The sequence below is a fragment of the Candoia aspera genome, chromosome 3 (genome assembly GCF_035149785.1).
Source record: "Candoia aspera isolate rCanAsp1 chromosome 3, rCanAsp1.hap2, whole genome shotgun sequence".
NCBI lineage: Eukaryota > Metazoa > Chordata > Lepidosauria > Squamata > Boidae > Candoia > Candoia aspera.
The window spans coordinates 157,169,258-157,195,316 of NC_086155.1; the positions used below are offsets into that span (position 1 = coordinate 157,169,258).

Here is a 26,059-nt window from a genome sequence, read left to right on the forward strand (position 1 = left end):
CAACAGACACCGGCAACAAAGTAACGACTCCAGCCAGAAAGATCCAATCAAGAAGATACATTGTTGCAAAGGGTGAAACTGACAACGCCTGAGCACAAGGCACGCCTGGAGCTGTCAACGGAAGCGCAGAAGATCATCGCCCGGCTTTAAGTCATCACCGGCCGGAGGAGAAAGATTAATCAAGACGCCCGGGGCACCAGCAGGGGCCCCGCGACCCCTCACCCACCGGCAACGGGACATTTGGGGCTCGGGGTTTTACGCAACGGAGGGAAGCGGGAGCGCTGACTGGCGCGGGCTATTTAAATCCTGTACCGGCACACTCCCTCCACTCTCAGCTTTTAACTAGGCATGCACTATACTTGAATAAACTCAGAACCTGATTTTCCCTAAATTGGCGTCTGTGTCTTATTAAGTAGCAGGCAGAGCCTGACACATATGTTACTACTGGGAATACCATTGCTTTAACTATGCGGACCTTTGTTGTCAGTGTGATGTCTCTGCTCTTAACTATTTTATCGAGATTGGTCATTGCTCTTCTCCCAAGGATTAAGCGTCTTCTGATTTCCTGACTGCAGTCAGCATCTGCAGTAATCTTCGCACCTAGAAATACAAAGTCTTTCACTGCTTCTACATTTTCTCCCTCTATTTGCCACTTATCAATCAAGCTGGTTGCCATAATCTTGGTGTTTTTGAGGTTCAGCTGCAAGCCAGCTTTTGCACTTTCTTCTTTCACCTTCATCATAAGGCTCCTCAGTTCCTCTTTGCTTTCAGCCATCAAAGTGGTATCATCTGCATATCTGAGATTGTTAATATTTCCTCCAGTGATTTTAACCCCAGCCTTGGATTCCTCAAGCCCAGCTTGTCGCATGATGTGTTCTGCGTACAAGTTGAATAGGTAGGGTGAGAGTATACAGCTGCCGTACTCCTTTCCCAATCTTAAACCTGTCCGTTGTTCCGTGGTCTGTTCTTACTGTTGCTACTTGGTCGTTATACAGATTTTTCAGGAGGCAGACAAGATGACTTGGTATCCCCATACCACTAAGAACTTGCGACAATTTGTTATGGTCCACACAGTCAAAGGCTTTAAAATAGTCAATAAAACAGAAATAGATGTTTTTCTGAAACTTCTGTCCAGAGTTCTTCCGGGACCCTATCTACTAAGTCCAGTCCCTTAAATCTATTCTTCACCTCCACTGCATATTCCTTAGGGATATTAGTGAGCTCATATCTAGCTGATCTGTGGGTCTTCCCTAATCTCTTTAGTCTGATCCTAAATTGTGCAAGAAGAAGTTCGTGATCTGAACTACAGTCAGCTCCAGGTCTTGTTTTTACCGACTGTATAGATGTCTGCCACCTTTGGCTGCAAAGGATGTAGTCAATCTGATTTTGGTGTTGTCCATCTGGGGAAGTCCATGTATAAAGCCGTCTCTTAGGTTGTTGGAAGAGAGAGTTTGTTATGCAGAGTGAGTTGTCTTGGCAAAATTCTATCAGCCTATGTCCTGCTTTGTTTTGTTCTCCCAGGCCATGCTTACCTGTAATTCCAGGTGTCATTTGACTGCCCACCTTAGCATTCCAGTCTCCTGTGATGAAAATAACATCTCTTTTAGGCTTGTTGTCCAGTAGGTGCTGCAGATCCTCATAGAACTGCTCTACTTCAGCTTCTTCAGCATCTGTGGTTGGGGCGTATATTTGGATCACTGTGATGTTAGATGGCTTGCCCTGAATTCGAATTGAAATCATTCTATCGTTTTTTGGATTGTATCCAAGCACTGCTTTAGCCACTTTACTATTAATTATGAAGGCTACTCCATTTCTTCTGTGGGCCTCTTGTCCACAGTAGTAGATCTGGTGGTCATTTGATGTGAAGTGGCCCAGTCCAGTCCATTTCAGTTCACTGATGCCCAAAATGTCTATCTTTAATCTTGACATCTCACCAATAGCCACATCCAATTTACCCTGGCTCATAGATCTTACATTCCAGGTTCCAATGGTGTGTTGATCCTTAGAACATCGGATTCGCCATTCACCACCAGCACCGTCGGCCGCTAGCCGTCCTTTCGGCTTTGAGCTAGCCGCGTCATCACGTCTGGGGCTAGTTGAACTCATCCTCTGTTCCTCCCCAGTAGCATTTTGACCATCTTCCGACCTGGGGGTCTCATCTTCCGATGGTATAGTGACATATCTCTGGTTGTATTGATCCATTTAGTTTTCACGGCAAGAATACTGGGGTGGGTTGCCATTACCTTCCCCAGGGATGTAATATGCATGTCAAATTGAATGTAATAGTGTCATGAGTGCCGTTGAGCTGAAGTCATCAGCGCAATGGCACACATGACAATAGCAAGGAAATAGGAGAAGGGGCTCAAGATAAGTAGCCATCAACTCACAACGACTAACGGCCAACAAACAATAACTAAACGGATCACAGAGCACACCCAAGCCATCAGCGCCAATACAACGGAGATCGCCCAGCTGACAGCAATCACCGGATGAATAGAAAACCCGATGATGGGCGATCCCGGAACGCCAGCGGGGCCTCACAACCCCTCACCCACCGGCAGGGCAACGTATTGGACAAAGGGGGGTGACGTGACCGCGAGTGAGGGGGCGCTGACCGGCGCGGGGTATTTAAACCCCGCACCGGCGCGCTCCTGTCACTCTCAGCTTTTTTCTTCCGACGCTGTAACTGCGCTGTGAATAAACCAGAGCCTGATCCATCGAACCAGTGTCTGTGCATTATTCAGAGGCAGGCAGCGCATGACAAATAGCATGTCAAATTGCAGTAGATGTGTTGCATTCACTTGCCAATACTCAAATGCTAAAAACATAGCTATTTTTGAAAGAATATTTGAATTTGGAAACTACAACTATATTTTTTTGTATTAAAAACTTTTTAAATAGTTAATCTTTTCTGTGGTTTTTATAATCCTTGTTTAGCATTTTCCCATTATCTCTACAGTCATAAAACTCATACTCTGTTTTAATCCAAAATCTAGTGTTGAACTTTTGTGGACTATTGTCTGTATACCAACATATCTCTGGTTGTACTGATCCATTTAGTTTTCACGGCAAGAATACTGGGGTGGGTTGCCATTACCTTCCCCAGGGATCGCATTTAGTCTGACCTCTCTGTCATGACCTTCCCGTCTTGGGTGGCCCTTCACGGTTTAACTCATGGCATCATTGAGGTGCTCAAGCTCCAGCACCACGGCAAGGTAACGATCCTTTGCTGAAGTTTATATATGCTAATTAACCACTAAATCATTTTGCCTTTTGAGAAAATAATTCATTTTTGAAAGAAAGAAGTTGAGTTCACTAGCTTTTTATATAACCCATCATCAGCAATAAATTTAAAATGTTCCAATAAAAGAGACTGTTATTAAAAACAAAAATTTAATTTGTTCCAATAGAAAGTTTACACAACAGAAAATCTGTCTCAGTGATAGATACTTAGCCACTAGCAAATTAACAAACACAAAAGCAAATTAACAAACACTAGCAAATTAACAAACACAAAAAACAGTTGTTTATGTAATCAGGAATAGAGACCAAATCCAGGCTAGAGTTCTTACACAGAAGCAGTTTCTGGATACTGTGACCAGACCTAATGAACAGGGAGCCAAACAAGGACATTTTGCATGGGAGTTTGACAGAGGAACTATGCAGGGGAGACTCCAAGCACCATGGATACAATGGACTCCTTGTGGTGATATGCAAGGTATGTGCAATGTTTGCTCCCCTGCTGGGAGAAAACCCAAGCTACATCTGCTGGAGGTGCAAGCTTGTGTTTTTAATGGAGGAAAAGTTTAAAGAGCTTGAGGAAAGCATTTCTACCCGGAAACGCTGAGGAAAACTATGAAGTTCCTAGATAGGACAGATGAGGCTCCTCAGCAGGGACAGAGATGGGATGTGAACTCCACAGATCACAAAGGGGAAGATTGCTCTAGAACGCAATCCTGAGCTACTATGAAGGCTTAATTTCATTTGAATTAATTTACATTAATTATTTACTTAGAGGCAGAAGGCTGTGACCATGGAATGGAGACAGATAACGGAAACCAGACTGCTGCCCTTCCTAACAGCGTGAAAAGGAATGGTGTAAAAGGGATGCAGTATATGGGAAAAATAAAGCCACTGTTTATAGGACTAAATAACAGTATCCAGGAAGACAGAATTCTAATAGTATAGAGCAGTGTTTTTCAAAGTTGGCAACTTTCAGATGTGTAGACTTCAACTCCCAGAATTCCGCAGCCACCATGCTGGCTGGGGAATTCTAGGAGTTGAAGTTCACACATCTTAAAATTACCACATTTGAAAAACACTGGTACAGAGGAATTCAGGGCACCTTAGTTAAGTCATCCTCAAATGTTTTATCAAAGGCATTCCAGTTTAGAGGTCATACTATGATTTACAGTATTTTCTTTCATCAATCCTATGTAACAAACAAAAAATATATAACCTGTAACCATGCTGTGTTCCGGGCTCTTTTGCAGTTCTTTAGTGAGGAGCCCAATGTATGTTTGTACATACTTTGTTGCATGTATCTCCAATCCCTTTGGCCCCTCATTTAAAGTGGGCATTTCTCCCACTATATTAGCTAAGCAACTCCGATCTGCCCTCAACAGAACAGGGCAGATGACCAAAGAATTACTTCAAGAAATAAGAGGCATGTTATGGTGGGGACTCCTTGCCGAGAGGAATTAAGCCCTCCGTAAACAGACCTGATACAACGTTTCAAGGACTCTGCTGTCTTCTAGATGCCCATATCTCAGATGCGACAGGTAAACTGCCAAGACTCTTCAAACAAACCAATAATTATCCCTTCCTACTGTTTCATGTGGGAATGTATGCCACTGCCAGAAAGACCTCAGGACCATAGTCCAAAACTATGAGGTCCTGAGCAATAATGTTTTTGTTAACCTTCCAGCTGATAGTCATGGCAGAAGACAGAACAAAATCCTGGAAGTGAACAAATGGCTACACAGATGGTGCTGCTGAGAAGGGTCTGGGTTCCTCATGAACTGTATTACCTACATGAAGGAATCTTGGCCAGAGATGGGCCTCCATCTCATGAAGACTGGGGAAGGTTTGATTGGCATCTTGCCAATCTCATAAGAATTCCATTAAAGTAGAGCAAAACAGGGTGATCTGGATTTAGGAGGGGCATATAACCAAAGAGGAACACAAAGCCATTCCCCAAAACTATAAGAACATGTCAGAAAGCCTAAAGCTCTCAGAATGACATGAGGTTTGCCTTTAGTACACACGCCACAAAGACCTGAACAGAATGGTTTCACAAAATTAGGATAATGGTCCTGTCAAATTTAAGTAACAGCAAAACAGTTTTGCAATAAACCAATCCAAAAAGCTTGCACTGTGTATTCCAGACATGTAACAAAGCTATCTTATCATCAAAGGAATAAAATATTAGCAGATATTAAGGAAATGTTCCATTTCATGTATAAAGACTATTTTATATCAAATATATGCAATCAAGCTAGATTGTTTTACTGCAAAGGTAGTGTTGAGGATAGCATATATATATAGTGGGAGTTTTGAAGAAATAAAACAACTTGGACAAAAAAGTAGACAAGCCCAGAACAAAACAGTAAAAAAAGTTTAAAACAGAATATTATAATAATACTATTATTTTGAAACTGTAGACTTTTTTTTCTTAGCTTTCATTCTTTTGTTTTCATTTTTCATTTTTGAGATAACAGTTTAAATAAAATGCAGGTAGACATTTTTGTTATTATTTGTATTATCTTTATTATTATTTGTATTGGTTTAAAAATTTAATATTAAAAAAAATTATAATCCTCAAAAGTATTTCTGTATTTGTCATAGTATAGAAGAAAGCAATGGAAAACTGCAAAAACAAAAATTACCTAGTATCAGAAAGGTCACACTTGTTTCCAGCGATAGCCATTACAATGTTTTCAGGACCATGTTCTTTTAGTTCTTTTACCCACTTCTTCAGTGTATGAAATGAATCCTAAATTAAATACATAAGCCAAAAGGAACTTGCTAAATTGAGACATAATATATGAAGACAATATACAAAATCCATAATGGTACGAAGATTCTAGAATACCAGGCAAAATGAGGTATGGTCAATATAGTTTGATAATATGAGCTTAACTTGCATGTTTAATATCTCAAACAGCATTCAGCTGAGGCCAATAGTATGTTTGTATCACGCCACAGCCAGCCAATAAAAGGTGTATAGAGATATGCTAAGACTCATAACAGCTTATGATCATAGTGAGATCTATGTATCACAGGCTCCCCCCCACCCATATATTCAGAAAACATATATAAGTGTGTGAGAAAGGAATAAAGAAAGCACTCATATTTTCAGGACATGCTTATGAATGCAAGGCTTGTTCATAGCAAGTAACAATTAACATCTGCAAAAGAAGCATCTGGGCCAATATAGTTATACGATTCATTTTTTAATTAGATAAAACTTTCACAAAAATGTTCTGGGAATAAAAAATGCACATTCCACTTTGCAGTTATTTTACAAAAGATAGCAAAGCCTGGAATGTAAATAAAAATCAGTGCTAACGCTAGTGCTAAGTGGAGATAGTATGTGTAGATCTTTCTGAGTTCAGGGCTGTCATTGAAGCAGGATTTCAGAAAAGGATATTCTTAGCCCAACTCAGCAGAATGAGTAAAAGAGACCTCAAATACAATAAGGCTAACTTAACATATTTTAAAGTAAGCAGTCTAATATGCATCACCATCTATCAAAATCAGAATTGATTTTTAGTTGTAACAGCAGATCATAACACACTTTAGAAAATAATAATAATGAAGCTTAAAATACAGTAGAGAATGAAAAACAAAGTAACAGAATAAAGATAAAATTATATCCTAATAATTTATAGTGATAATTATTAATTATAATGTATTATTTATATTAAATAATATAAATTATATTAAATTATTATTGTGACATTAAATTCTGTAACTAAAATAAGACTAATTCTAAGAGTACAGTTATCCTAAAATGTGGATGGTCTAGTCCTCTAAGTTTACAATACAATAAAGCAAAAATGGCCATGATACCTGATGTAACAAATCACATCCATCAGCAAATCTTTAATGCATTGTTTCAGAACCTGCAAATGTATCAATATCCAAGCCCAGCATTTTATTGTTTCATAAACAGGGCAATGTAGATCGTAATATTTAATATCTTCAACTGCATGCAGAGAGAAACGGTTTTATGAAGCCTATCTTTGAAATACTGTATGCAAAAAGCGTGGCTTGTATAGGTAAGTTAATAAATGTCATACTTAATAGTGCATAGGAGAGAGTGGATAAGTACTGTGAAATTAACCTGCTTTTCCTAAAATAATACCATTTAAACATTTCATACATTGCACCAAACCAGCATGTCAGTTATCATACCGCTCAAGGAAAAGTCATGGAGTTTTTTCCCGGTGCCTAGCAAGAGAAGAGGTATATGGCTCAGCGTATTTTTCAACTTCCTTCCTTCCCAGTAATATTTAGAATAAGATTTAGTTAATTTATTCCAGTTAAATCCTTCTCCTTCTCTATTATTAAATGAGCAGAAAAAGTGCCTTCAGGGAGACCAGAATTTTCCTAAGAAAACTAATTCTTGGAATTATTTTCTAATTTCCACCCGCAAATATCCACCCGATACAAAATGCATGTAACTATGCTATGCTGCCTCGACATGGCCATATTGTGTGTTTGTGTATGTGTTCTTTGGAGAGTGAGTGAAGCAAGCCATGAGTGTATACCAAAAAGGTACTTCCAGCAGGGTTACCCAAGGCACAAAAGTCATCCAAGCTGTCCTGCTAAGGCAAGCAGATACCCATATTGGGCAGCAGTATATAGGAAGGTGCTGGAGGCACATGATCACTTTAGTGACAGTGGCAAGCATCATTTCATACTGTCTGGGAGAAGATAACCACTCATATATTATACCAAGAAAACTACAGGGATAAAGTGACTGTCATCTACTGCCGGATAACGGGCCCCTCACGCCAGATGACACTCAACATGCTAATGAGGAAAAGCTGAGGATCTTTCAGAATACTAAAGGTGTGTATGACACAGCTAGATTAAAGACATTAAGTTGCTGATGTTACCATGTGGAAAAAGGATAGCCAAAGGTACAAAGACAGAATTACAATGGGAATACGTAAGAAGCATGAACATGGGAAAGCTCAACACAACCAAAAATTAAAAAATCAATTACATATTGACTTCTTGGGCATAAGCAAATTTGAAGTGAACTGCAGTTGGACAGAAAATCTTACTGTTTAATACTCAAGGTGTGAAAAACAAAGAAGGAACTCTGCTGCTTTCAGAGCATAGTCCAAATTGACCAGGGCAAAATAGATTGGCTCCAGGTTGGCAAGTGAGTGAGACCAAATGCATACTCTCTCCCCTTATTTATTCAACCTATAGGCTGGACATATATTAAGAGAAGCTGGATTTGAAGATGAGCATGGCTTTAAAACTGGAGGGAGAAACATCAATAACCTGCACTATGTTTATGACACTACTCTAATAGCTGAAAATGCAATAGGATCTGCAAGCTCTTGTAATAAAAATCTAGAAGCACAGTGAAAAATTGAACTAAAATTAAATATAAGGAAGACCAAACTAATGACAACAGGAACAACAACCAGCCTTAGAATTGACAATGAAAACACTAAAGTGGTGGGTGTCATGTTCACTGTTTCAATGTGCGCTGTACATCGTAACATTTCACATGCCATGGTGCTGACGCGCATTTCTGTTGGGAGGGAGCTGCTGTGAAACCTTGTGCCAAGCTCTGTATCTATGTTCATTTCAATGGAATGTGTTTGGGTTATGTGCTCTGCTCAAGGACTTTTCCCGCAGACCATCAGAAGCCATTAGGAGCACCTGGGATTGTGAACCTGGGAAGATTCTACGGGGGGAGGGATCTCGTTTGCACCGAGGGGTTTTTAGTTTGCATTTGGCGTGCTTTTTCCATTCTCAGCTTTCTTTGTGATCCTGCATACTATTCTTTAATAAATCAGGTATCTTTATGATCCTGTTTATGAGTCTGATGGTGTTTTAGAATAGGCAATCCTTACAGTGGGTAGCTTTTGCTTTTAGGATTATCAATAGTAAAAGAAGCAGCAATCAAGAAATACATTGCAGACTAGCACTTGGTAGGGTAGCAATGAAAGTTTAGAATAATGCATGCAATAGTTTACTCTATGACAATCTGTGGATGAGAAAGTTGGTCCCTGAAGCAGGATAGAAAAAGATTTAAAAAAATTTTTTTAAATAAAAATACATGGCTCCCACACCTAGATACCCAAAATAGTCAGGCCAACAGGGAGTTGCCCACTTCTGCAAACTCTGACCTCAAACAAGTTCCTCTTGATTTCCAGACAGAAAGAGTATTGCCTTTTTTGGTATTGGAGAAGACACTTGAGGATACTAAGGACAGCCAAGAAGACAAATGGTTCAAAGAACAAGTATCAAATTATTATATATGGGACCCATTATGTGACAATCCAGCTCCCTTGATAAGTCCATTAATAGTGGGACATGTGGAAGAAAGAGAAGAGGACAACCAGCAGCAAGATAGAAGGACTCGATTGCAACAGCAATGAATGTACCACTGAGAAACCTAAAATGTTAAAGACAGATAATCCTAGAGAAAGTCTATCTATGTGGTCGCTAAGAGTCAACACTGATTTGATAGAACCAATCAATCAATCAGTCAATAAATTTGACCCTGAAATATGCTCAGAACAAGAGGAATTGATTGACCCAACTTGAATTTAAAAAAAGGCACGCCTTGTAGGATAAAGACGGTGGAAGGCACAAGGCATGCAGATATCTAAAAGAAGGACGCTGCTGCATTTGCTAGGTGTTCATTATCCATCTATGCTTGATGCAGTTTCTGCAGAAGACCACCAATGTTTTGTCATAACCAGGGCCGCAACTAGGATCTGTGTCACCCAGGGCAAACATGGATTCCGCGCCCATTTTGGCGCCCCCACCAGCGCTTATTTTGGCATCCCACCAGTGCGGCGCCCAGGGCACATGCCCTGGTTGCCCCCCCCTAGTTGCGACCCTGGTCATAACTGTCCTTATGCATTCCTTTTCACAGTAATCAGCCAATCTAGCATAGAAGTAAGTGCCATATCATCAGCATACCTCAGTACTGAGATTTTATATCCATTAAGGGGGGAAAAAACTCATGGACAATCTCAGTAATATAAAAATGGAGTAAGAAAGGCATCAATGAACAGTATTGTTTATTTCTTAAAAAAAAAACAAAAGCAAAATAACATAGAGACTCTTATCAATCCACTCTTGTCCTTTTCATGATATTAGAAAGTGACTCAATCAGTAGTCTGAAGAACCATACATAAATAGCCCACTATCAAATTTTTCCCATTGTGTAGTACTTTGGGTAGAAAATCTGATTTTGTACAATCCTCCCTCAACCACAGTTATATACTAATTTAAAGTGCGAATTTAAATACTGTATGCCTGCAAGTTTCATCCAATTCTGCTAAAGCAATTTTTTTTTAAAGTTATGGGCATTTGTTGATTTTCAGTGATATAGGAACTCATAAAGCTCAAACTTCACAAAGTGAAATTCCAAATTGAGAAGCAGGCCTCAAAACCTGCCTGAACTGAATCTGACTATTTTATGAAGTGATATAGCAAAGTTCAGATTGAATTATGTGACTGATGCACAGAGAAATCTGTCTACAGTCCATGGAGCATCCCATAACATCACTGCTGAAATTCAGCAACAAAAATGTAAAAAAATAAGTGTTCCAAAATACACCAAGCACCTTCCTTAAAACTCCTCAACCTCAAAAGACTGCCTACCCCAGTTTAAATGACTCAAAGAAAATAGTCTATCTTCTAATTATCGTGATTTAATAATGCCTAAAAATCTTATGAAAATATAAGTTACCAACTTTTATGCTGGATTATCTTTTAAGCCAGCACAGTAGGATGCTGGCAGAAAAACACAATGAGCACTGATGCAGTTTGGATTTTGAGTGCATGTCAATAATGGGATAATAGTAAGCTTACCTGCTTGGTTATGTCATAAACTATAACAGCTGCTGCTGATCCACGATAGTACATAGGCGCCAGAGAATGAAACTATGAAACATTGAACGTAAAAACAGAATCAGAAAAAAGTTACAATTTCTTGCACTTATGTACGTCAGCAAGATATGGTAGGATTACATTAATATCACTGTGAGTTCTCTCTCTCCCCCCACTCTCATATTTACCTACCAAACAGCTCTGTGATATACATCATGCAACAAAAAACATTAAAATAAAATCGTAACACTCAAAACACTACCTCCTACCCAATGTGGGTAGGTCAATCCTCATTCCCCAAATGCTTTCCTGACTCTCTGTGATTTTTAAGACTCTTTGGAAGCCCAATAAGGTGGGAATGGTCTGCACGTCAGGGACAAGGTGTTCCACAGAAGGGGTCTACCACTGAGAAGACTCAACTTGAAGGTCCCTACAGGTGGCATTCCTAAGTGACGGGACCCCTAAAAAGCTTCCTCTTCCAGCTTTTACTGGGCAGGCAGACCCAGCCCAGGGCAGACAGTCTTAAAGGTATCTAAACCCTGCCCATTCAGCGCTTTAAAGGTGATAACCAGCACCCTGAACATTAGTAGCCAATGCAACTCCCAAAGTCGTCACATTGGTGAATCTAGATATGCCCATAGCTATCCAGGTCATCTCACGCTGCACCAGCTGAAGCTTCCAGAAGATCATCAAGGGCAGCCCAATGCAGAGCGAATCACAACAGTCTAGCTGCAAAGTGACGAGGACATAAATGACTGTGCACAAATCCTCCTGAGCCAAGAAACACCTCCTGATCCTGCAGAGGTTCTCGTGGTCATGTCTTTCATCTGCTGTTCAAGCAGGAGCTGTGAGTTCAGGCAAACCTGCAAACTGTGAGCCAGCTTTGTTAAGGGAGCACAAACCTGTCCAGAGATAAGAATGGATTCTCCCCAGATTCAACTGGCCTTTGAATCTACAGCTACTCCATTGTACCACGGTTCAGTCTGAGCCCGTTTGCCCATCCAGATCCTAAGAGCCTCCAAGCATCGAGTCAGAACATCCTCCGCACCTCAGAGATATATGACTGGGTATCATCTGTACATTGATACCACCTCATTCTCATGCTGATAAACTCACACAGAGGTTAAAAAGCAGGGGGAAAAGTCCCAAGTCCTATGGCACCCTAGAGTGGAGGGCCTCACTTAGGAAGGAGGACCACTGCAACATAGTGCGCCCCCATCCCAATCCTTGTAGCCAGTCCAGCAGGATACCATAACTAATGGTTTCCAGAACCTCCAAGAGAATCAGCAAGACCCGGACTGTCACACTCAACAATCCTAGACCTGCCAAAGGTCATCCAACAGGGCAACAAATGTGGTTGTCATTCCATACCCAGTCCTGAATCCTTTTTTTAAAAAAATATTTTTAATTGAAGAATTTTTTAATACTAAAAGATAATACAAACTAAAGTCAGAAATAAAGAGAAGAATAGAAAAGAGAAGAAATACAAAGTGCAAAGAAATAATAAATAAAAAGAACAGAGAAGGAAAAGAAGTGAGAAAAAAGAATATTTAAAGAAGCAACTCCCGATCTTCCTTGCAACAAGTACCAGCAAATTAATATTTTCCCACCCCCTATGCAGTTAGATGCATAATTCGCTTCATCTCATAACCCCTCCCTTCACTTTATCCAATTACAAATCCAAACATTGTTGTTATTTCTGTCCGGTTTTCGGCAAAAAATCCATAAAGGGTTTCCAAAATTTTATAAAGATAGTTCTTATTTTAACCCTGATCAAATAAATCGGCTTTGTATTCCTTCCTTTTGCCACTAACAGCCTTAAACTTTAATCAATCAAGTTGCTGTTGTAGGGTTGAATCTCCATTCAAATTGTCTTTCTCCCATCTCAAAAACGACCTGGACATTTTCTCCCATCTCAGAAATGACCTGGACCTTCATTTCTTCAAGGCTCTAGACACCTTCTTTTGTAAATCCAATAATAAGTCCTTGTTCAGGTCATTTTTCATCTCTTGATTTGTATTTCCATTCTAATAATCATCTGTTTTATAATCCACAATTCTTCATTTTCCAATATTTCTACATCATTTGGGGTTTTCCACATCTTTTACATCTCCGACTTCTTCAAAATCTTTGAGAAATACATTGGCAGGTATACAAATTACTGCTGTCAGTTTAGTTATATGTTTATATGTCATGATCACTGTTGCGATGCTTGTGACATCGCAACAGCTCGCATGACAATGCAGGGAAATGGGTACTGGGCGGATTAAGGGAAAAGGCAACTAGCTAACAAAAGAGAGCAACAGGTGCTGGCAACAAAGTATCAACTCTAGCCAGAGGCGCAGAAGAGAAAGAAACAATGTTGCAAAGAAAGCAATTGACAAGACCAGACCACGAGGCGCGCCCGAGCTGTCAAAGAGATTACGAACCTGATCGCCCGGCAATGAACCACCACCGGCCAGGGAAGCAATTAAGGAAATGCCCGGAGCACAGGAGGGGCTCCACGACCCCTCACCTACCGGCAACGGAACCGACGGGGCTTGGGGCGCACCCAAAGTAAGAAGGGGTGGAGCGCTGACCGGCACGGGCTATTTAAATCCCGTTCCGGCGCGCTCCACTCACTCTCAGCTTTTCTTAAAAGGCACGCATACTGTTACTCAAATAAAACCAGAACCTAAGCCTACACTAGCGTCTGCATTTTTACTGGGTAGCAGGCAGAGCCTGACATAAAGCTGAGAGTCACCAAACCAAAGTCGCCAAGCTCCACCGGACGAAAATTTTCCGCGGGAGAGATCAACTGGCGAAAACGGAACCGGGGACAGCAATGGAGCCAGCACTTCGCACCAGAGGCATGAAGGACGGCCCGCAAGAGGCAGAGGCAACCCGACAGCTGCTGGAGGCGGCGCACCCGGAATGGGACACGGACACCCTCCCTGCCCACACCGCACCCCAGTTCCAGACCTGGAGCTCCAACCCAGATGGGAGAGCCCCGACGGAAGACGAAGTCGGGGACCAGCAACCCCTCACATGGGCCGGCAGAGCAGGACCCTGGACGGGAACACCCTACTCCACCTGGAGGCTCCGCTATCCCCAAACGCCCGAGCAGGAAGGCGCAAGACTACAGACCGGACAGCATCTGGCAGCACCGTCGGACGACCAGGGCACGCCAGACAGGGTCACGGCCCTGGAAGCTAGGGTACGATACCTTGAACACCTGCTCCTGTCCCCGACATCGGCAGACCGGAGCACGCCAGACAAGGACACGGCCCTGGAAGCCAAGGTACGAGAGCCAGACAAGGACACGGCCCTGGAAGCCAAGGTACGAGACCTGGAGCAGGTGTTGCTCCAGTCCCTGGCAACGATCGTAGGTGAGCGCTCCAAGACTGAGGCGGCACAGGGGGCAAGAGGGGATCGAGGCACCATACCCACCCCGCCAACAACCCCGAGCGGAAGGGGCCAAGCACGAGACTCTGTCGCAGGGCTTCGTGGCCCCAGGACAGTGGGAGCCATCCCTCACCACCCACAGGTAGGGGTCCTGCAAATTGGGAGGTTCGCCAAAGACTTCCCTGTACAATTTGACGGGAACCCTACGAAACTGTCCTTCTTCCTAACAAATGTGAGGGACTACATGGCCCAATACGGCCATTGCTTCAGCACAGAAGCTGCAAAAATCTCGGCAGTGGTCACCAAGCTCCAAGATAGGGCCGCGGACTGGTACGTACAGATGTCCGAGTCCGGAGCCCCAGCCTTGGCCAATTTGCACGACTTCCTAGCCGAGCTGAAGCATTACTTTGAGGACCCCCTGGCGAAGGAAAGGGCCAAGTGCACACTTCAAGCGCTGCGCCAGGGAAGAAAAACGGTGGCCGACTACGCCCTTGAGTTCAGGGTCCTCGCAGGCAAAATCACGGAATGGTCTGAGGCCACCCTGATTGACATGTTCAAGCGTGACCTCAACCGGGAGGTGCTACAATGGGCACTCTACAGGGACGACCCAGCCTCCCTTCATGGGTGGATTTGCCTAGCCAGAAAAGCGGAGCACGCTCAGCGCATGTTCCTGCTCACAACTGCAGAGGACAAAATCCCTCCCAGCACCAGAGGACCAGTCCCACAGTCGGACCCAACCTGGCACGCGGACCAACAACGGAGGCTTGCCCGCGGGCAGTGTACCAGGTGTGGGAAGATGGGCCACCGAGTGGCGGACTGTTACAAAAACAGGACAATGGATCGCCCACCCAGACCCACACCGAAGATGCCGCACAAGCCATCCAACCCCCCCAGACGCCTGACAGGAGTGTTAGCGACCCTGGACGAGGACGCGGACGCCTACCTTGCAGGGGACGCGATTGACGCCCAAGAACAGCCGGCGGAAAACGCTCCCCATCTGCTCTAAGCAGCGCCGCTGGGCAGGTGGTGAAGAAGGGGTGCAACAACCCCAGGGTGAGTGACGATTGCTCCATCCTGGCAGGGACAATTAAATTCTCTTATGGCGCTAGAGCCATTACGGTCGAAGCTCTGGTGGATTCTGGGTGCTCCAGAAATCTGATCCACCCAGACATTGTCGCCGCACTAAAACTGCCCTGTTCCCCCCTCCCTAAACCGCTGGCGTTCCAACAACTAGACGGCTCTACAGCGGGGGGGGGGGAACCGGCCACCCAGAGGACCGGAATGGTCACCCTGACAATGAGCACCCACAAGGAATCCATAGACTTTGTGGAAACCCAGATAGGGAAACCCATAGTAGTGCTGGGGATCCCCTGGCTAGCACGCAACAACCCACACATAGACTGGAGGACACGCTCCATCAAGTTCAAAGATGGGGTCTACCAGGCACCGACACCGGACAAACCATCTGTTCCGACGGTGGGGAGGGCGGAAGTCGTCGACCATACCCACGACCCCCCCCCCAGAAGGACTGCCGGAGCAATATGCAGACTTTGCAGATGTCTTCGGAGAAGAGGAGGCAGACCAATTACCCCCCCCACCGCAAGACGGACTGCACAATTGAACTGCTCCCAGACGTCCCATTACCCAAGCCCAAGATCTACCCCATGACCCAGAGAGAATTAGCGGCGCTGCGGGAATTCTTGGACAAAAACCTCTCCAGGGGCTTCAGAGAACCAGCGAACTTGCCGGTTGGAGCACCCATCCTATTTCGGGAAAAGAAGGACGGCACCCTGAGACTATGCACCGATTACCGCGGATTAAATTCCGCTTCCCTATCCAACAAATACCCCCTACCCCTCGTAAAGGACATGCTAGCACACCTGTCAAAGGGAAGGGTGTTTTCCAAACTCGACCTCTGCAAGGTGTATTACAGAATCCGCATCAGGGAGGGGGACGAGTGGAAAACGGCATTCAACTGCCCCTTGGGCTCCTTCCAATACAAGGTACTGCCATTCGGTCTTGCGGGGGCCCCGGGGGTCTTCATGCAACTCACCAACAAGGTACTGCATGAACACCTATTCAAGGGCGTACTGGTTTACCTGGATGATGTCCTCATCTACACGAGGATGCAGAGGGAACACGAGAGGTTAGTGAGGCAAGTCCTCACTAAGCTCCGGAAAGCCAAACTCTACGCTAAGATGTCCAAGTGCGAATTCCACAAGTCGCGCTTGGACTACCTAGGGTACAGAATCTCTGACAAAGACATAGAGATGGACCCCGCGAAGGTTCAGGAAGTCTTGAGCTGGGAACGCCCACGCACCAGGCGCCAGCTTCAAAGCTTCCTCAGGTTCACGAATTTCTATAGGTCCTTCGCGAGGGGGTTCGCGGAAATTGCCCTACCCTTAACCGATTTGCTCAAGACCAAAGGCGTCGGGGAGACGCGCAAGGTAAAAAACCCGGGGGCCGTACTTAATTGGACTCCTGCCTGTCAAACCGCGTTTGACAGGCTAAAAGCGCTGTTCACAGCGGAGCCAATTCTAGCTCACCCGGACCCCGAACGGCCTTTTGTGGTGCAGGTGGACGCCTCTGACTTCTCAATAGGCGCCATCCTGCTGCAAAAGGATTCCGCTGGAATCCTGAAGCCATGCGCCTATCTCTTGAGGAAATTCTCGGAGACAGAAAGGCGCTGGCACGTGTGGGAAAAGGAAGCATTTGCGGTTAAAGCAGCACTGGAGGCTTGGCGTCACCTTTTGGAAGGGACGACTTGCCCGTTTGAGGTCTGGACAGACCACCACAACCTCAAGGCGCTCCGTATGCCCCGGTGCCTCAGTCCCAAGCAAATATGCTGGGCTCAGTTCTTCAGCCGGTTCAACTTCCAGCTGAAGTTCATACCAGGCAAAAAGAACTTCCTGGCAAACGCACTCTCCCGACTGCCTCAGGATGCGGAGCCTATCTCTGACATCGTAGGGACGGTGCTTTCCGATTCCCAGCTGGGTATGGCAGTGGTCACCCGGGGTCGTGCTCGGGGACAGCCTGCCCCCCCCTTGAAAACAACTACGATGCAACCCGCCCCTAGACGCAGGCAACCTCAAATGCCAGGTGGGCTACGGGCAGATTTCATAACGGCATTAAAATCTGACCCCTGGCTCCTCACCAACCCCAACAAGGTCACCATGGACCAGGACCTAGCACGGGCAGAGGGAAGGTTATATGTACCTGACTCACAACGGCAGGCAATCCTCAACAGATCGCATGACAGCAAACAGGCTGGTCACTTCGGGTTCTTGAAAACCCTACACCTGACTCGGAGACAGTTTTGGTGGCCCTCGCTGAGGAAGGACGTCAAGACGTATGTGGCGTCCTGCCCAGTGTGCGCTATGGCCAAGCGACCGGCTGGCAAACCCCAGGGGCTGCTGCAACCTGTGACTGAACCCTCCCGCCCTTGGGATGAGATCTCAATGGACTTCATAGTTGACTTACCGCCCAACCAAAAGAAAACAGTCATTTGGGTGGTAAAAGACTACTTTTCAAAACAAGCGCATTTTATCCCCTGCGCCTCAATCCCGTCAGCCCAACAGCTGGCGAAACTGTTCCTAGTCCACATGTACCGCCTACACGGCTGCCCCTCCCGCTTGGTGACTGATAGGGGCACACAATTTACCTCAAGGTTTTGGCGGGCTTTTTTGAAACTAATAGGTACCCAGCAAGCCCTGTCAACCTCCTGGCATCCCCAGACGGACGGATTCACAGAGATCCTTAATGCCACACTGGAGCAATTCCTCCACTCCTACAAAAACTATCACCAAGACGACTGGGTGGACCTCCTCCCGTTTGCAGAGGTCGCATACAACAACGCGATACACCAAAGCACGGGAAAAAACCCCTTTGGGGTAGCGTCGGGTCGGGAGTTCGTCCCCATCCCTGAACTACCTCAGCCTCCGTCCCCAACAGTGGCCGCCTGTGATTGGGGTGAGAAACTCGCAGATTCCTGGCCGGTCATCAAGGATGCACTTAAAAAGGCACAAACGGTGTACAAATTACAAGCGGACAAACACCGGCGCCAGCAACCAACATTTCAGGTGGGGGACATGGTCTATCTATCCACCAAATTCATAAAATCGCCGCAACCGTCGAAGAAGCTGGCCCCCAAGTTCATTGGACCATTCCAGGTGACACAAATCGTGAACCCAGTCACGGTGCGCTTGGACCTGCCCCATAATTTAAAGAGACTGCACCCGGTATTTCACTGCAGCTTACTCAAGCCGGCAAGTGATCCCTCCCGGTGGTACCCACACACGCCCCCCCCTCCACCAGTGATGATAGATGGGCAGCAACACTTTGAAGTAAAGGAGGTACTTGACTCCCGCAAGCGGCGGGGCTCCCGCCAATACCTCGTAAAGTGGAAACACTTCCCACACCCTGAGTGGGTCGCTGCCCGTGACGTCCAGGCCCCCAACCTGATCTGCACCTTCCATACCGCCTACCCCTCCAAACCCGCGGCTTAACCTTCTCAAAGGGGGGCAGTATGTCATGATCACCGTTGCGATGCTTGTGACATCACAACGGCTCGCATGACAATGCAGGGAAGTGGGTACCGAGCGGATTAAGGGAAAAGGCAACTAGCTAACAAAAGAGAGCAACAGGTGCTGGCAACAAAGTATCAACTCTAGCCAGAGGCGCGGAAGAGATACAATGTTGCAAAGAAGGTAACTGACAAGACCAGACCACGAGGTGCGCCCAAGCTGTCAAAGAGATTACGAACCTGATCGCCCGGCAATGAACCACCACCGGCCAGGGAAGCAATTAAGGAAATGCCCGGAGCACAGGAGGGGCTCCACGACCCCTCACCTACTGGCAACGGAACTGACGGGGCTCGGGGCGCACCCGAAGTAAGAAGGGGTGGAGCGCTGACCGGCGCGGGCTATTTAAATCCCGTTCCGGCGCGCTCCACTCACTCTCAGCTTTTCTTAAAGGGCACGCATACTGTTACTCAAATAAAACCAGAACCTAAGCCTACACTAGCGTCTGCGTTTTTACTGGGTAGCAGGCAGAGCCTGACATTATATCCCAGTTCTTCAAAGATCCTTTGAAATGTCTTAAGCATGATACCTTTATTGGTCATTTTGTAAGTTTCATTGTTCTTTTTCCAATGTGAACTTTAGTCTCCTCTAGTGTCCCATTTCTATATTCATGAAATCTCAAGTTTCTTTATTCTGTATTTCCAACTTTCTACCAATAATCTCTGTCCTCATATACTAAACAATTCACATTCCCATGAAAATGTTTTGTTTTATTTACTCAATTTTTCAAATCTCTTAGCAAAAATCCTAATATTCCAAATTTGTCTGGTCCCTTAATCTGTTTAAAGCTTTCTTAGGTTAAATTCCTATTTAGCTTTTTGCCATTTATTTTATGTTCCTAAATTATTTAACCTGTAAGTTAATTTTTCTTCTATTTCATGATGTTTTACTCACCAGGTAGATTTTCAGACTTGTTGTTTGGAAGACCTCTTTTAACTTCAAAATAATTATAAATCCAAAAGTGATTGTACTCCCAGCTTGTCCCTTTGAAGCCATTTTTAAAATTAGAAATTTAGTGTCCTTAAAGGCTCCACTGTGGTTGTCATGGGGGGCTCGAAGTCCGAGTGAGAGGACGAGGAAGAGCGTCCAGGGACAGCTTCTGAGGGTGTGCAGGCAGCGACGGGAGCAACGAAGGTCCATCTGGGCAGGCAGAGGAGGCAGGGCTGGCCAATGAGCAGCAGGGTCAGGTGTCACTGCTCAGCAGTGATGAGGATGCGGGGTTGCCACCCCCTCTCAGCCCAAGAGCAAGAACAGCAGAAAGGAGAGAGCAAACAGCAAAACTTGGAGAGGCTACACGTGAGAAAGCAGCCCCGCGCTCCTAAATAAGCTCCACCTGGTTCTGCCTCTATAAAAAGGGAGCCGCAAGCCCAGACCAGTGGTTGGAGACAACCGCCTGCTTACCAGATTCCATGTGCCTTGACTCCTAATCGGAAACCTAGCGACTTGACTCTGGACCCTTGGACTCGCTTGACTAATCTTGTTTTGAACGTGAAACTCCTTTAAGGCAAGGTCTCAGGACTTTGGGGCTTGTTTCTGCATAGTGTATGCATTTGCACTCACACTTCCTTGGAATCTGTTCGTTTACCTCACAAGTTCCTCAGTAAGGTTTGCAAGTGCTATTGTGCTCACTCTTCCTTGCCGCCTGTTCGTTTATCTCACAAGTTTCTTAGTAAACTGCCTCCCTGGTGTACTGTGTGTGATTTGGGCTGGGACAGGACAGTGGTTGAGAGCTTGATAGCTTCCCTAGTCTCCCAGTGCTCGGATCTACAGGAGAACCACTGTCTTGCAGTCTCCTCATGAGGAGCAGCCATCTGGAGCACAAGTGGGCCATCTCTCATTCTCTCATTGTCCAGAGGGGCTCTGTTGGACCGAGCTCGCCGCTGGTCTGTCAGTCATCGGTGCGGCGTTGTCTCTGCTCATTTGGAGATGTCTAATTCACCATTTTCCTCACCCACAAGTCCCACATATCCAGTCCTGAATCCTGACTGATAGGAAACCAGATCTCTCTTTCATCCAAGATTCTCTGTAGCTATGTGGTTTCTAAAGTCCCCTGGAACCCATTTAAAATGACTTCCAAGGGACAAGCTGGGGATACGTCTGTTGAACCATCACCTAAAATCGGAAGGTTGGAGATAGGACAACAGTTGTTTTAAAAAGTCAGCTTGAGCAATGCCTGCTTGAGGAAGGGATGCACCACCATACCTATATCAAGGTAGAAGATAAACACCCCTCCTTCAAGCATGGATTCACCACCACCCAAACCCAGCCTCCTGTAACCACCCTGGCAATTTTCACTAGTCAGGTAAGGCGAGATCTAATCCACAAGTGGTTGTACAGTTCCTCAGGATCCACAGCTACAAACTGTGATAACATCACAAAATCTCTGTAATCTCAGCTGGACTTGCCCAGATGGTGTTGAAGTCTGAACAAATATGAGCTGTTTTAGGTTCCAAGTGCTATGCAAACTCTTTGCAACAGCCCAGCAGCTGATTTTTCAGCCCTAGATTTCTCCAGCAAGGAGTGGTAAAAGGTAAAGGTAAAGGTTTCCCTTGACGTAAAGTCCAGTCGTGTCCGACTCTAGGGGGCGGTGCTCATCTCCGTTTCTAAGCCTTAGAGCCGGCGTTGTCATAGACACTTCCGGGTCATGTGGCCAGCATGACTCGCGGAACGCCGTTACCTTCCCGCCGAAGCGGTACCAATTAATCTACTCACATTTGCATGTTTTCGAACTGCTTGGTGTGCAGGAGCTGGGACTAGCAACGGGAGCTCACCCCGCCGCGCGGTTTCGAACCGCCAACCTTCCGATCGACAGCTCAGCGGTTTAACCCGCAGCGCCACCGCGTCCCACCCAGCAAGGAGTGGGTTACTTTAAATAAGGCTCCTGGGAAGCTATCGACAGATGCAAGAACAGAGACGTAGGCCCACTTCACTGCTGTAACCATCATGCTGTAAGCTCAAATTTGAGCTCTTATTTGTGTCTGATCACATTAATTCTTTGCCAGCATCTGTCATGTTCCCGTTCCGATGTTTATGGTTCCTCGTAACGTTTCACATGTCATATCTGCAGTTGCGTGCCTGCCTGGCCACGCTGGTAAATTTCCTTTGTGCTGACTTGTGATCTTCTGGAATGTATGTTTGGGTTATCTCTGCTGTTCAAGGTTACTTTCTCAGGCCGATTCTAACGGTTGCTAGCATCTGGGGTGGGTGGTTGCTATGCTAGCCTGAGGGGAGGGTTCGCAACGGGAGCAAGGCTTTTTAAGTTTGTAATTGGCGCGCTTTTGCTCATTCTCAGCTTTCTTCGTACTTTGCATACTATTCATTCAATAAATTAGTTTTCTCTAGTAATTACTGATGAGACTCCTTTTATTGGAATAGGCAATCATTACATAAAGCTGAGAATCTTTAATATCAGTCTGCTAGCAACCATCCAGTTTCCTGTGAGGAGTTTAATTAGCGATGACTGAAACTGCCCCAACCTCAACCACCGGCTCGGGGGAAAGTCAGCTCTCCAGAGGTGGGGAACAAGAGCCCATGGGACCGCGGAGAGAGGGGACTCTCACGCCAGGGTCGGATGACCTCTCCGAGGCAACGGATTCCAGTTGCGATACGGAGAAGGCAGTGAAGTCAGTGGTAGTCAAGAAGACGGAGGGACCCTTGTATGGGTCGCCACCAGCCCCAGCCAAGCCGGTGTATTCCTCGCTGTTTCCGACCGTGCAGATCACCAAAAGGACAAGAGCAGTGACACCTACGGAGATGGAGACGGAGAAATCCCAGCAGCTGGAGGCGAGGATGAAATCCATAGAGGATTTGTTGGCAAAGTTAACCTTTACCAGGGACACTCAGAAAAAGGAAAAGATGGGAGGTGAAGAAGGTAGTGACTCTCCTGACACCTCCGCGTCCCCAACCCCCCCTTCCCCCGTAGACAAACAGGGAAAGCAACGGAAATATTGGGGGGGAGGGCCCCCGCCGAGCAGGCCTCCAAAGAAAGCCTCCTTACCTTCCCCAAGTAGGGAGCAGAAGGAGAGAGGACGGAGCCGGGAGGGGGGGAGACGTGTGAAACTTCGACTGGCAGAGGCTCAAGAAATAGCGCCAGAGGGGCAGGAGGAAGAGCCACCACAGCCACGAAGGGCTAAGCACAAAAAGAGACACGATAGCCCAACCCGGGTCCGATATCGAGACTTTAATGTGAAGTTTAATGGGGATCCCACAAAGCTGTCATTTTTTTTGACGAATGCACACAGCTATATGGAAGAGTTTGGGAGCGTGTTTCGTTCTGAGCGGGCTAAGATTAATGCTGTCGCGACCCAACTAGAGGAGAGGGCAGCAGACTGGTTCGTGAGACTGGTTGACATGGACGCTTTGGAGTTGGATTGCTTTGATGATTTCATGTGGGCAATGAAAATGCATTTTGGTGATCCTCTAGCTGAGGAAAAAGCAAAGGTAGCCCTAAGGGAGTTGGTTCAAGGCTCCAGATCAGTCTCGGATTATGCGCTGGAGTTTCAAGCACTCTCCGGCAAAGTACAGGATTGGTCTGCCACCACCCTTGTAGAGATGTTCAAAGATGGACTAAGACCAGATATACTACGATGGGCGGTTGTACGGGACGACCCAGCAACGCTGTATGAGTGGATACAATTGGCTGCGAAGGTTGAGCAAGCCCAAGCTAAGTATACTCAAACTAAAAGAGGTCCCAAACAACAAGCGATGGGGAAACCTACAAGGCCAGCAGCTACTGCTAGCAAACCAGTGAGACGGTCGTGGCAAGAAGAAAAAGAAAGCCGTTTTGCCAAAGGATTGTGCCTGCGGTGTGGTAAGGAGGGGCACCTGGCAGCTGCATGTCCCCGCAGGAAGCCAGAGGAACGGAGAGACAGATCGGGGGGGAAATCACCAGTGGCACCGAGGAAGCTGAAAGCGACAGTAGCAGAGCTGGTGGAGGATGCAGACTTGTTTTATGGTGGGCAAGACGAAAAAGAAGCCTCCCAACCGGCGGAAAACTCCAGCCACCTGCTCTAAAAAGCGCCAAAGAGCAGGTGGAAGAAGAGGGGCGCGATCATGTCTCGGTGAGTGGAAATTTCCCAACGTTAACTGTGAGACTTAAGCTCGGTTCCCCTACAAAAACTGTGGAACTATGGGCTATGATTGATTCTGGATGCTCACGTTCCTTAATGCATCCTGATGTAGTAGCTGCTTTGGAGTTACCCACCTTCCCGTTGAAACGTCCCATGATTTTCACCCAATTGGATGGATCTATATCGGGGGGAAAACCAGTCACCCAGTCTACAGCGTTAGTGGCTTTGCAACTGGGTAGCCACTGGGAAAAGTTGCCCTTTGTAGTTGCACCGGTGGGTGGTCCCTTGGTCATTCTGGGGATGCCTTGGTTTGTTCAACAGAACCCTAGTATAAACTGGGTACACCGAACTGTTACTTTTGCAGATGGGTTCTATAAAGCCCCTCCTGGGGATGATGAGGAGGAGGATACCAATGTGGGGAGGGCAGCACTGTCAATGCTGCATACCCTCGCTGTACCATTGGAAGGGCTCCCGGACCAATACCAGGACTTTGCCGATGTGTTCGGGGAGAAGGAGGCAGATCGGCTGCCGCCTCATCGGAAAACTGACTGTGCCATTGAAATTCTTCCCAATGCCAAGTTGCCCAAACCAAGGGTATATGCAATGACCCCAAAGGAATTGGCTACTCTTCGTGAATTCATAGACAAAAACTTACAGCGGGGCTTCATAGAACCAGCCAATTCACCAGTGGGTGCTCCAGTACTCTTTAGATCAAAGAAAGACGGAACTTTAAGACTATGCACGGATTTCCGTGGGTTAAATGCAGTCTCCCTATTAAACAAATCTCCCCTCCCGGTCATCAAGGAAATGTTAGCCCACTTGGCGGGGGGGAAAATCTTCTCTAAATTGGACTTAAGGGAGGCGTATTATCGCATTCGCATTCGGGAGGGGGATGAATGGAAAACAGCTTTTAATTGTGCATTTGGGGCTTTTCAGTATAAAGTGTTACCGTTTGGATTGGCTGGGGCACCTGGGGTTTTTATGCAGTTGATAAATGAGGTCTTGCACGACCACTTGTTCAATGGGGTTTTGGTTTATTTAGATGATGTGTTAATATATTCAAAAACCATGAGGGAACATGTGCAATTGGTTAGGCAAGTGTTAACCAAATTGAGAAAGGCTGACTTGTATGCCAAGCTATCCAAATGTGCATTTCATCAAACACAAATTGATTATTTGGGGTATAGGATTTCAGATAAAGGCATTGAAATGGATCCTGCCAAAATTGAGGCTATTTTAGTATGGGAGCCCCCACGCACACGCAAACAGCTGCAATCGTTTCTCGGATTTGCGAATTTTTATCGTCCATTTTTGGAAAAATTTGCTGAGATTGCCTTACCCCTAACCGAATTACTCAAAACAAAGGGTGTGGGAGACACCCGCAAATCAAAGAATCCAGGGGCACTCCTAAAATGGACGCCTGCTTGTCAACAGGCGTTTGACCAACTCAAGCGACTGTTTACCTCTGAACCAATCTTGCAACACCCCGATCCTGACAAACCATTTGTGGTGCAAGTCGATGCCTCAGACTTTTCTATTGGTGCCCTCTTATTGCAAGGCAATGAGCAAGGACAATTAAAGCCTTGTGCTTATCTGTCACGTAAATTCTCTGAGACAGAGAGACACTGGCATGTTTGGGAGAAGGAGGCTTTTGCGGTGAAAGCCGCTTTGGAGAATTGGAGGCATCTATTGGAGGGGGCGGCACACCCTTTTGAAGTGTGGACTGATCATAAAAACTTGGAGTCCCTTACTGCCTCTCGTAAACTCAGCCCTAAGCAAGTGCGATGGGCTCAGTACTTCAGCCGCTTTGATTTTAAACTCAGATTCATTCCGGGAAAGAAAAACTTTTTAGCTGATGCACTGTCGCGCCAACCCCAGGATTCAGGAACAGCCCCAGATGTGGTGGGAACCCTCTGGACAGATTCCCAA

At 45.8% G+C, this 26,059-nt stretch overlaps 1 protein-coding gene across 1 annotated transcript in view; it reads right to left on the minus strand.

The window, feature by feature from the left end:
* Positions 1-26,059, minus strand: part of RAB31 (RAB31, member RAS oncogene family) — a 57,697-nt gene that overhangs the window by 11,072 nt on the left and 20,566 nt on the right. The window contains exons 4-5 of the mRNA XM_063300225.1: positions 11,080-11,151; positions 5,889-5,995 (exon numbers count right to left, since the gene is read on the minus strand). Coding sequence (XP_063156295.1) covers positions 5,889-5,995; positions 11,080-11,151 — 179 coding nt within the window. The remainder of the gene's footprint in view (positions 1-5,888; positions 5,996-11,079; positions 11,152-26,059) is intronic.